Genomic DNA, 12,634 nt, shown 5'->3' with positions numbered 1-12,634 from the left:
CCTTAAGAATTTTCATGAAAGAAAACGAGGTGACAAGTTTTAGCGTGAGGCTTTTCATGTTATGTATAAATTAAAAAAAAATACAGAAATTATAAGATTTTTTTTATAAATTGACTTATATTAAGTTAGTTTTAACTTTTAAAAAAAATCATTTTATTTTTAAATTTATCTCTTCTAAGTATAAACAAGTTTTTCCAGAATTTTTTTTAAAAAAAAAGACGACATGATATTTAAAAGAAAATTATTATTTCTAGTCTTATTAAAAAAAAAGACTATCAATAAATTGTTATTAATATGTCATTAAGTTTGGTGTCGACTAATTAGCTATGAAATAATATATCATGAATATTATGAACGATTAACTTTTGTAAAAGTGCATACTAACTAATGATAAACCCTAAATCCTAAAACAAAACTGTTATTTGAAACACAATTTGTAAAAGATTCAATTACTTATGCTATTTATAATAGCTGCATATGTTTCCATTGCTTTATGACTTAATCAAATTTTGATATTCACTTTGAGAAAAAAAACATGAAAAGAGCTCAAATATTGTTGCTAACTAATTTCATATCATATTTATATAGTAACTATGAAATTTCAAGATGATTTGTAAATATAATTCCATATATATAATATATATGTTCAAAATTATTCTATCATTTTCATGTATTGGAAAATTGTTTATATAATTTCACATGTATAATTAAGTGTTTTTATAAAAGAAAATGCTAGTTAACTAAGAGTTGATATTTCTATTGACTGAAGGAAATTACTACTTGAAAATCTAATTTAAATCCAAACTTATTTAGAATGAAGACAATTTTTAAAAATATAATTGATCATCTCAATTTAATTATAACATATGAGAGTTAAAATATGAGATAAAATGGAAACATATTACTATTGTAGTGGATAATTACGGGTAAAGGATTTTTTTTTTCATAAAGTATACCTTTAAATTTTCATGTGAATAAACTTAATAAAACCCATGAAATAAATTATCTATAATGTGTGTTAACATTTAGTAGGAATGAATTTATATATCAATATAATTTGGTTAATACTTATATTTATAGGTCGGAAAGTCATATTTATGTTGTTGTGAATACTTTTTTTAATTTTTATATGTCAGTTTATAATAGTTTTCGGTTGTTGATTTCCAGTCAAAGTGGGAGGACGTATATACAAAAGATTATCCGACACTAAAGTTAATATTTAAATTTTGGTAGTTGAGGATAATAAATACTAGTAAATGTATGTCTTTGAATTAGTGTTGGTCAACTTATTTATAAAGATGTGTTGAACCTTTGTATTGGTACAAGTAAATTAACACGGATATTGTAGTTAATTCTAAATTGATTATGATATTTGGTGTTAATTCTTTAAAAAAAATTATACTTAAATAACTTTTACTTTAAGATATTGAGGTGATTAAGGTCCTGATAATTTTTTCATTAATAAGATGATTAAGGTCATAATAATTGTTGCATTAGTAAACAGTATGACCGAGATGTTTTCAAACGGAATTTAGGGTTTAGGACATTTAGATTTTTATACGGTACAATTAATATTAAAAAATTACATGACCAACTAATTTAAATTATATAAAATGAATATTTAGAAAAATATAATGAAAACATTTTTAATTAAAAATAAATTTCGTATAGAGTGAAATACATGAAATATTGATCTCTTTTTCATTCTTCGAAACCATCATAATCGTATCATACATGTAAGTGGTCCATGGTCTTCCTTTGTGGTTGGAAGTTGGAGTGAGGGTCCAAATCATAATCCAAAACCAAGGATAATTAGTCAACGAGCTTAGCCAAATATAATTAATTTTTCAGAAAAAGAGAAATGTGAGGTTGTGTCACATGTTTAACTTTTCTTTGCATTTCAAAAGGTTTATGATAACTGTCGGTGTTATCTTTTTGTTTGTTGCATGGGATCAGATTCTTGTGCCCACCAACTCAATAAAACATTGTTCTAAGAAAAATCTAAAATCTTGATCAATCAAATCAAACAAAAGCTGAACACTCACTTTCATTTCATTTTGATAAATTAATATTTTAAATAATTTCACAAAAATTTACGTGAAATATTATTTATAAAATATTTATAAATTTTTCAAATTTCTTACACAAAATATTTGTTTAATGGGTTAAAAACCCAAATTCATTAACACTAATAAATATGAATATAGTAGGTTGCACAAACATAAAGAAACATAGGGCCAGATATTAATAGAAATCATTTCATACTAAGAGGGACAAAATATTTGGCATATGCCAAATGTGTTTCCTTTTGTCCCATTTGTATATACAAAGTTAAAAGAAAAAAAATGAATAAAAGTCCAAAGTGAAAAGAAAAAATATATGTATTATTTAGGTTAAATGATGAATTTGACCATTTTGAAAGAATGGCATATTTTATTTTAGTTATGTAATATGTACAAAGTTATATAGTTATGTTTTATTGTTAAATTTTATCATAAAATTGTAGTATTAGAGATTAATTTTTTTTTCACACATTTAAAGGTAGAATTAGATTTTTATTATTTTTAAAACTAAACTAACACTCTTTCACACAAATTAAAAAAATATATTAATCTAAAAATAAAAATTAATTTTTTAATAACGATTATTTTTTGTAACTTGGTTGATAATTTGGGTTCATTATCTTCTGTACTTTTGCATCATCAGTCAATCACCATAATCGTAGGTTCCGTTCAATTTTATATTAAGTAAAAAGAAGTTAAATAAATCATAAACTCACAAAACTATTTAAAATTTTAAATTAAAATAATAGTTTTTTATACATAAGTATATAAAAACAGACCTAATACTTGAAATACTTCAAAATTCCAATGTATCTTGTAAGGGTCTAAAAAATAACCTTAGAGTAGAAGTGGTATATTTTAAATGATACCTGAATATTTTATTATTAAAATGAAATGACATATAAATAGAAGAGTCTGTCGTTGGACTCCTGGCAGCGAAGACTATATGATTGCCCGATCAGAATCTCTTATAGAGTAAGTTCAATTTTTACCCTTCTCTGAGTCAAAGTTTTGAACTTGTAGATCAATCTCAATCTAAGTGTATGCATGTGCCTCTTTTAGTTTTAGGATTAGTCTTTAGTAGATCAGAGTCCTAGAGATATAGTTAGATTTTTTATCAGGACTCTGTGGTGCAGGTTAAGCTACTTTTGAAGATTTTGGTAGGTTTGGAGCTCTTCGTGAGGATATGCTCAAGTAAAGGTAAGGGATGCTAGTTTAAAATCTTCAATAGAACCATAGGTTAGAAGATTTGAATGTGAGTATGACGGGGTCAACAATTCCAGATTTTGTTGCAAGATTTCTTGTTCTGAGTGGATTGTAGTTTGATTGAAATTGATAGTGTTGTGATTGAGAATTGGTTGTTTGATTTAAATGGTTTTGGAATTAGAAATCATATATATGTATAAATGGACATAATAACTCAATGATTCACTGAGAGTGATTGTATCATGCTGAACATAAACTGTCAATGTAATGTGTTGATTTATAGTTTAGGAATTGAATGAGATATTGACTTATAATCTAATAGGTATATTAAGTTATGCATAATTTTCTGCAGAATTTTCTGCATATTTCGCTCAAGCTAGCAAGTACTAGCTCAAGCTAAAAAAATTCTGGGTGCTCTCTGGAGGATTTTAGCCCAAGCTAGCGAATTTTAGCTCAAGCTAAAATTCTGGGTGCTCTCTGGAGGATTTTAGCTCAAGCTAGCGAATTCTAGCTTAAGCTAAAGTAAAAATAAAATAAAAGATAAAAATAAAAATGAAAGAAATATATATATATATATATATTAAACTTTTTATTTATTTATTTGCTTTTAAGAGATTGATTTATTTATTTCTATATAGTTTTTCTTATAAAGTATGTAAACTTATATTTCATGTATAGTTAATTGAAAATCTCTTTAATTAGACATTTATATGATTAGTCAATGAATTGTTGTGTATTTTGGGAAATTCTAAACATTGGTATGATTTGATTGTTTGATGGTGGATATTATGAGGTTCAAAATATGAATTCTGATCGAGACATAGTATTTTCAGGAAAGAAAATACCGTGTTAAGATTGTTTAGGATGTGCATTGACTAGGGATTCGTCTAGAAGGAGATATCCTGACTCTCCTGAGATAATGGAATCATATAGATGAAGTTATTCAGGTGGTGAGAGTCGAAGGAGGTTCATATGAATGGGTAAGTTGTTTGAAAGATAATTAACTTGACCTGTTATATGAATTAACCCTGTCATACTAGGAGAGAGATGATATTGAGATTAATTATGCGCATAGCTGTGTGGATTTCACAGTGATGTAGTATGACAGGTGTAGATCTCTGAGTCTAAGTCAACGCACGAGTCTTCCGGAAGTAGAGTCAATTGTCTATGTGTTATGAGTCAGTAGAGGTCTGACATGTGAAAAGATGAATTATGAAATTTAATAGACACTTGATGATTTGAGAAATTGTATGAGAATTGATGAATTATGTTGATTAATTTGACATGAATTTATATAGAATTTTTTTTATATAGCTAGCTTACCCTGTTATTGTTTGTGTTTGTTTCTTTATCTGTGATGATCGTGTTTTACACGGGAGCAGATGAGATTGCAGGTAATAGAGCTCCTCAGTGAGCAGCTGGAGTATTGGATAAATTTACCTTTTTTGTTTCTTTTGTTTTTTTTTAAAAAAAACTTTTGATGTATATATTAATTCCCTATGAAGAGGGATATCTTTTTGAGATACAAATATGATAACCTAATATATGTTTACATGTTAATTAAATATTGTATGCATAATATATTAACAAAAGAAAAAAAAAATAGGGATGTTACATATCTCTTCGTCTTCCATCAGGTTATTAAGTCATTTTTCTGCATTTATGCTATTTTTTTTTAATGAAAACATAACATGGGTGTATCTTGTAATTATACGTAGTTAATTATTTTTTTTTTTTTTGAGGATATAAGTGATTTAAAGGAGAATTATTTAAGTTAAAAAGCTTATAAATTAAAAAATTAAGTATTTCAATTTTATTTCATATAAATTATCATTTTCTAATAATTTTTTCTTTATTTTTCTCTAAAATTTTTCTTTTATACCATAATTCACTTTAGAGATTTTGATGGAAAGTAAAACATTTCTATCCGATTGGAAAATCTTTGAATAAGTTTTTCTTTACTTTTTTTTAAAGTTGGTTTTTGGGAAGTTACATGGCTAGAATTTCAGTGTGTTGGATCTGTTGTTTATAGGGAAAAGATGAATATATGTTAGTTTAGAGTGTGAAAGTATGTTTATATTATTTATAACAAAATTATGTGTAAATTTGGTTTTCCTATAGAAATTAGGAGTTTAAGTTTGAGTAAACAAAATTTTACAAGTAACGAAAATTAGTTATGTATTTCTTTTATAAAATACTTTATGGTATGATTTAGATGCACATGTTTCATGATCACAATATTTGATTTTATCTAGGGAGTGTTTGATTTTATCTAGGTAGTGTGTTGTATGAATATACTCAAATTTTTTGAATTTTTTAAAAAATATACAATTAATACTAAGTGTCTATATTTTAATATGAAATATTATTGAAATTAGGTATTTGTCATTTACTACGATCAGCCTCTCTTCCTAGTTTGGTTGGTGTAATAAAACTGTTGACTATGATCAACTGTCTTATATCCAAATTAATATGTTTAAAAGGTAATGTCTTTCTTCCTATGTAACACAGACACTATTAACACATTGATACGACACAGACACATACACAAAGATACGTATAATCTCTAAAATGTAGGACACATGGACATGAATCTATATATTATATAATTATGAATTATATAGATTGACAATAAAGATTTATGTGCATAAGTATGTTTTAAATGTTAAAAATATATTTTTCATGACTAGTTCAAAAGAATTTGTTCTTTATTTATCATACTAAAAATTCATACAATAAATTTAAATTTTTAGAAAATTAATATGTTTTTTTTAAATTGTGTTTGAATCATACTAGAATTGTCAGTAATTCAACAAATATTTTTTGAATCAGACACTTCACCCATAATTGTCTTTTGAGTGTCAGATACATGTATCCGAGGACACATCATTTAAGAGGAGTGTCAGAACCTCATTTCATGATAAATTCGTTTGATCAAATTTTTTAGTCCAATTAATTTTATGGTGAATATTCTTTCTTGATTGATTTTTTTGAAGAAAAAAATATAATTAAAGACAATGGAGGGAAGTAATTTAAATAAGAAAAAAATGATAAAATAAGGAAGAATAAGAGGAGAATAGGACCTTAACGGATTAACACAACTTACATCATAATTTTTTTTTTTTTTTTACTAAATAACCCTTTTTTGTCTCATCTAATCAGTGGGAGGTTGTGAACTTATCTAAAGTCACTTATAAAACTTATTAATCATTAAAAAAAATCAATCAAACCATCCAAAATCTTAGAAAAAAAAAATCTAAACTTTAAAGATTAGATAATATTTGATAAAGTGAAAAAAAAAACAACTAAAGTCTATAAAATACTATTTTGAAATCATTTAAAATTTAAAGCAGAGCAGAAAATCTATTACTAAAGACAATAGTGAACTGATACACCTCATGTATACGCTAGAATCCACCATACTTTCTTCACCCGTACCAATCCTTACGTGTATTTTTTGTTTTCTTTCAATCAAGAATGTAAAATTACATTTCAGAATTACTTTCTGACAACCAAAATTAAAGAAAAAAACAAAAGTTAGTGTAGGAAGAATTAATTGAGATGCAGGATAACATTTGGGATCAACAATATATTTTCCAACAAAAAATGACCCATTTTTAATAGAAAAATATTCTTCAATACAGTTTAATATTTTTAGTGAAATATGAATTTCTCTCATGCAATATTCTTATTTTTAGAAACAAATCAATATAGTCAATATTATATATAACAACTAATTCTGTTCGATTTTTTATTTTAATCCGAATGTTGAAAACATGGATGGATTATAAAAAATAAATATAAAAAATCTAAAGAAAAATCGATTTTAACCAGTTTTTAGCTATTGAACACCTGAATTATAATTATATACTATTATTAATCTGTCATAAAAAATAATATTTGATGTAAAAAAAATTGGACAACCTCCCATAATAGATTACTGATAAAATTCCCTGTCTTTTTTCAAGGGCAACCATCAAACAGTTAATCCCCAAGCCCTGCCAAATTCAAAAATCACGATTTTTCAATGAGAAGACAGACAATACAAGAAGCTAGTTAAAGAGAAGAAAAGAGATTGCATATTAGATATCAACCATACCATTATTTGTATTGCTTCGTCATCTACATCCATATGATCTTCATAAATAAATGAGAAAGCAGACAATACAAAAAGCTATGGACATTACACACTAGATTTCAATCATGCCATCATTTGAATTACTTCGTTATCTAACTTACCTAAAGCCCTCAAAGGAGAAAGGAACATCAATCTTGTGTGCCTATTTTCCCCATTACTGACTTCATTGCAATTTCGTTGAAATGGCTATTTTGAATTGAATGTTTGCGTCGTGGTCGTCATTCTGGTATGATATGGTAATACTAAATATCATTGTTTTTCAACGTATTGTGCATCACATAGGCAACCAAGTTAACATTAAAATAACATCATCATATATTTCGTTGTTCTTTTGGTCGATTTTTATGCCAAGCCAAAGGAAAATAAAGACTAAATTGGAGGAAATTAAAATTTTAGTTTTCTGAAATGCCTTGTGGGATGGACGCAGTGGGCTACAGTGTATTGGCAAAAAAAATGGAGCTCGGATAAGAGTGTAAAAATAAAAGGAGACGCAAAATAAGAAGAGAAAAAAAAAAGACAGTATTCATTTTGCAAATATATTTAGGATATACGAATATCTACTAGATGTAAAAGTAGGCCGTCAACCTGGTCAAGCAGAATCTAGCCAGCTGTTTGATAACCATCAGAATAAAAAGCCATCATCATAATCATCATCATCATAATCATCATCATCATCTTCTGAGTCCCTTTCCTCCATCCAAATATTGTCCTCTGCCCAGAGTGGGCAAACACATGTTGATTTTTTGTCCTTCCACTCAGCACCACAGTTATAGCAAAATTCGAAACCACATCTGCAATTACAGGAAAGAAAGGCCCGGGAATTATACAAAATGGAAACATGAATTAGAAGTGAAAGTAGCAATGGGCCAACATATTATTGCTTGCCGTTGAAGATGTTGCGATTCAACACCAATGACTTACTTCATTCATCGAAGTCTGAAAACTACTCATATATATACGTATATTACAAACTAAAGTTACTAGTTTGAGTCATCTCACTACTGCAATGGCAATGAGAAATATGTTTCTAATCATGTTCAAAGGAAAATTTTGTCCTATTTCTACAACCAATTATACTTTATGATAGTGAATGTTGGCCTTTTGGTTAATGTGACTTGGTTAACTTCCACACGTACAAATAATGCGTCTGGAGACACCAGTGGGATGATAGATTACATTATTTTTAACCATACTAAGAGGGTGGAGGAAAACCAATAAGGACATTGGAGAGAATTAATAAACGGGGTCTCACAGATAAATAATATCTCCTGAAAATTAAGTTTTTAAACGAGCTCATTAATATTATGTAAGCCATGTAGTCAACCTAGCCTAGTGTGAAAAGGCTACTGTTATTACCATATTCAATGTTAGTTCTACAAAAATACTTTAAGATATTTAAGATATCAGCATTCTTACATACACACATATGGAGAATGATAAATTACACTGATGTAACTTTTACCAAATATTACACCCTCAATAACTTTTATATAAAAGTGAATTTTGTTGATCCAGCTGTTTTTATCCCTCCTCTATCTATCTATCTATATATATGTGTGTTTTGAACTTCGGTCAGTTTATTAGAGATTACACGTGACTCTCCACATCACCCATCCAATTGCGCTTGCTTCTTGTATAACATAGAGAAATGGTAACTTATTCTCTGCTATCAGTTAAATTTTTAGTTAAACACAATTTTGTGAGTCTCATTTTTATTCGATTAGTCTCTCATGAATTTGTAGTATTCAATAATTTTTAACCAATTGAATAGTGTATTACTACTACAAATACTCCTCTATAAATAACACAATGTAGGTTAATTGTTAACAGTTATGCATGTGTACAGGGAATTATGTATGCTCACATTCCATTGTTAGGAAAAAAGAAAGATAAAGTATTCTAAAAGAAGATAAAGTATGCAAATATTATTACTATACCTGCAAGTCATGTGATAGCAACCTTCAGCAAGTTCAATCATATGGTTACACTTCACGCACTGCCGCCATAGGCTCCTTGATGCCAGAAACTTCAGCTTCAAATCTTCAGCAGGAGGGTTGGGATTCGACATTTTGTAAATATAGCATGTCATACCGCTATGCCAAGGGACCTTGCAGTTAAAACAAAAAAGGCCATGGCATTTTAAGCATTTCTTGGGTCCCGACAGTTGAGATTCTCCAATAAGATCTTTTGAGTACTCAAAGACCTCAGTTTTTGTCATTAATGCAGAGCATCTTGGATAAGGGCAGTAAACTTTGTCAGCAGTAGGAATTGAAGCTTCCAATTTGCGTTGCCGCATGGTATCAGTTAACTTTTGAGTCAAGAACTTCTGGCAGCTGTCAACCAGAAGCTCATACTTGCATCCCTCATGAGGGCACTTAGGCACAATTCCATGAAGCAACTTCACCTCCACATGCTGTTTCATGCAAGAAAAGCAATAGCGGTGTTGACATTCATCAACTGAAAAAATCTGACTGACATCAGTATCCTCCAAACATATAACACAAGTTTCATTCAAACTCTTCGTACTCCCAGGTTCCCTGGGTCTCGTGGACTGAGATACAATCGCATCTCGTGCAAGCTTAAATGCAAACTTGACATCCTGTCTGGCCAATAGCCTTGAATCGCAGTATGTAAACTTCCTTTGAAGCAGAAGAACTCGATCAATCAACATGGCGATCTTCTTCTGTTTTGGAGACCATTTTCGTCTCACCTGACCAGAAAATCAAGATATCAAAACCCTCCACACAAAAAAACATAACATCATATCCTCTCACTCATTCGTTCCCACCGTCCTAAAACCACCAACAAACAAAGCGAAATTTAAGCCACATCATAATCCAAACACACAATCTCTAACAAACCAACAATGACAGTTTTTATCACAAAAAAATCTCCAAATCAATTCAACAATTAAAGAAGTACACGTATTTTTATTAGTGCCTGCAATTAGAATGTTAAACATTTGTTTTTAGTCTCTAAGACGTTTTGATCCTTCGATTATGTTAATGTAATAGACCTTCACACAAAAATTGTCTTTCCCCGATGCACGAAAAAAGAACCACACCATGCCACATTTGAACGTAACTTGAACCTACATTACCCTATTTGAACGTAACTCACAAGTAACCGATGACTGCTTAAAGACATGTATATTTAACCACAATCACGTTCATAAAGACTCACAAATTGGAAAAGCGGAGGATAATCGGAATAGTAAATGATGCGCTTCAAGTCCAAAGAAAGAGCCACATCGAAGGCTTCAATCAACGCCTTAAGCTCCGCAACGACCTTGCTAGTTCCATTCCCAACCACCGACTTAGAAACCTGGAATATCAAATTATCATTAAGGTCACAAATCGCAACCCCTAACCCAGACAACACAACCTTCTCCCCCCTCACGTTTTCCTCGCTCACCAAACCCTTCAAGTAAACCCTAACCACGCCTTCCTCCCTCCTTCCCGACGAGGACGAACCCTCGTCGAACGGTTCCTCAAAGTTATCGCCCCACTGCTGCCAATCCGTCTCAGACATCGTCGAAATCTCCCTCGCCACCTTCTCGTCGTGGATCCTTCGGCTGACATCCTCCCTCATCTTCTGCATTTCCCTCTGGCTCTGCTCCCGGTCCTTTATCTCGCACTCCACACGCGCCAGCTCCTCGTTCAGCACTCCGTCGTCGACGAAAGGCTGTTCAATATCCGCGGACGAGGAGGAGGGATGCACAGCCAGAGAGGCCTCGAGAGCTTCCTGCAACTGAAGGCGATAGGCCAAGTCGAGGTCGGAATCCATGGCCTCCGCCACGGCGACCTCCCGGCGTTGAGCGAATAACAAGGTCAAGTCTGTGAAGTCCATGTAGAAGTAAAGAGAAAAACTGAAATATTTCAATACAGACAAACTTCCTTAATATATATATATATATATATATATATATATATATATATATATACTTTAAAATCAAAACAAAATATCCTATATTAAATGAACAAACATTCTTTGCAAATTAAAAAAAACATCCCACTATTTCAGGAATATCTTTATAAAATATAATAAAAGAAGTTGTTATTATATTTATTAATCATGATTTTGATTTTTTTAAAATAGTAATATTGGTTAAATAGTTTTTTTTTTAGTTTTTTTTTTTCAACTTCTTTTACTTATCTTTTTTATAACATTCTTTTGTTAGAATGAATTTTAATGTGATTAATTAATTGTAAAAGATTATTAATGGTTGGAAAAACTAAAAGTTCAATAATAAAATAATCAATATCAAATTTAAATAATAATATTGATTAAAAAGTGATTGATCAGCAAAATTTCAACGAGTAAAATTTTAACGAGTATAATTATAAAATTGATTACTAAATTTTAATTTTTTTAATCAACATATACATTAAATCTTTGTCACGGTTCATAAGTACAAAATTGTTAAAATAAATAGAAAAATGTTGAAATAAATATATAATGATATAGTGATATAATATACAATATATAAATATAATATTTGTTCATGTTTGAAAAATCATTGAAGATAAAAAAATATCAGATAAATAGAAGCTTCCAAAAATTACAACCAAATAATGTAAAATTACATTTTAAATAAAGCAAATTCTCTTCGACTTTTTTTAAACTGTGCAAAATATCTAAAATTATTTTTCATTTAGTATTTGATTTTATTGGAAACTTAAAAATCATGTGCAGTGTTAAATATTTCAATATTTTAATTTTTAAATAATTTAATCTCAGTTACCTTTTTATAGTATTTAATTATTTTATCTTATTGTATTTTTTTAATAATAATAATTATTATTACTATTATATAATTTTTTCTTAATTATGTTATTTGATGTTATTCTCTTCTTTCAATACCCCTAGTTCTTCCTCCACTTTTTTTTTATCTGCCAAGAAAAACATATTCTCTACCCCTAAATGATAAATCATATTAAAATAATAATTTAAGAATAAATTTATTTTGGATAACAAATGAATTCTACTAAGCTACACTATTTGATTAATTTAATAATTATTAAATAATCTATCTTCATTTCACACAAATATAAAATAATTAGGTTAAATAATTCATTTTCTATTAATTTTGACTTATTCTATTAAATTTATCTTTATTTATCTCATTAAAAACCAATTTCTTCCCTTAATTTTTTTTTAAATAAAATGAATATGATTGTAAAATCTTTTATTGCCAAAATTTGTGAATGGACATTTGCTCACCATT

General features: G+C 28.7%; 1 protein-coding gene across 2 annotated transcripts; it reads right to left on the bottom strand.

Moving 5' to 3' along the window:
- Positions 1 to 7,322: 7,322 nt before the first annotated feature.
- Positions 7,323 to 11,290, bottom strand: LOC137827745 (E3 ubiquitin-protein ligase RSL1). 2 transcript variants are annotated; one of them, XM_068634046.1, is made up of 4 exons: positions 10,591 to 11,290; positions 9,345 to 10,117; positions 7,993 to 8,198; positions 7,323 to 7,630 (listed from the first exon to the last, which is right to left on the bottom strand). In XM_068634046.1, exons 1-3 carry the CDS (start codon positions 11,254 to 11,256, stop codon positions 8,030 to 8,032), a joined length of 1,608 nt encoding a protein of 535 aa, XP_068490147.1. In that variant the 5' UTR covers positions 11,257 to 11,290; the 3' UTR covers positions 7,323 to 7,630; positions 7,993 to 8,029. The 2 variants fall into 2 exon arrangements, with proteins under 2 accessions (XP_068490147.1, XP_068490140.1); XM_068634039.1 differs by lacking the exon at positions 7,323 to 7,630 and having other exon boundaries at positions 7,782 to 8,198.
- Between the last annotated feature and the right edge of the window lie 1,344 nt (positions 11,291 to 12,634).

This window comes from Phaseolus vulgaris, chromosome 11 (genome assembly GCF_000499845.2).
Source record: "Phaseolus vulgaris cultivar G19833 chromosome 11, P. vulgaris v2.0, whole genome shotgun sequence".
NCBI lineage: Eukaryota > Viridiplantae > Streptophyta > Magnoliopsida > Fabales > Fabaceae > Phaseolus > Phaseolus vulgaris.
The sequence above is the reverse complement of the archived record's forward strand: the minus strand, read 5'-3'. Positions and strand labels throughout refer to the sequence as shown.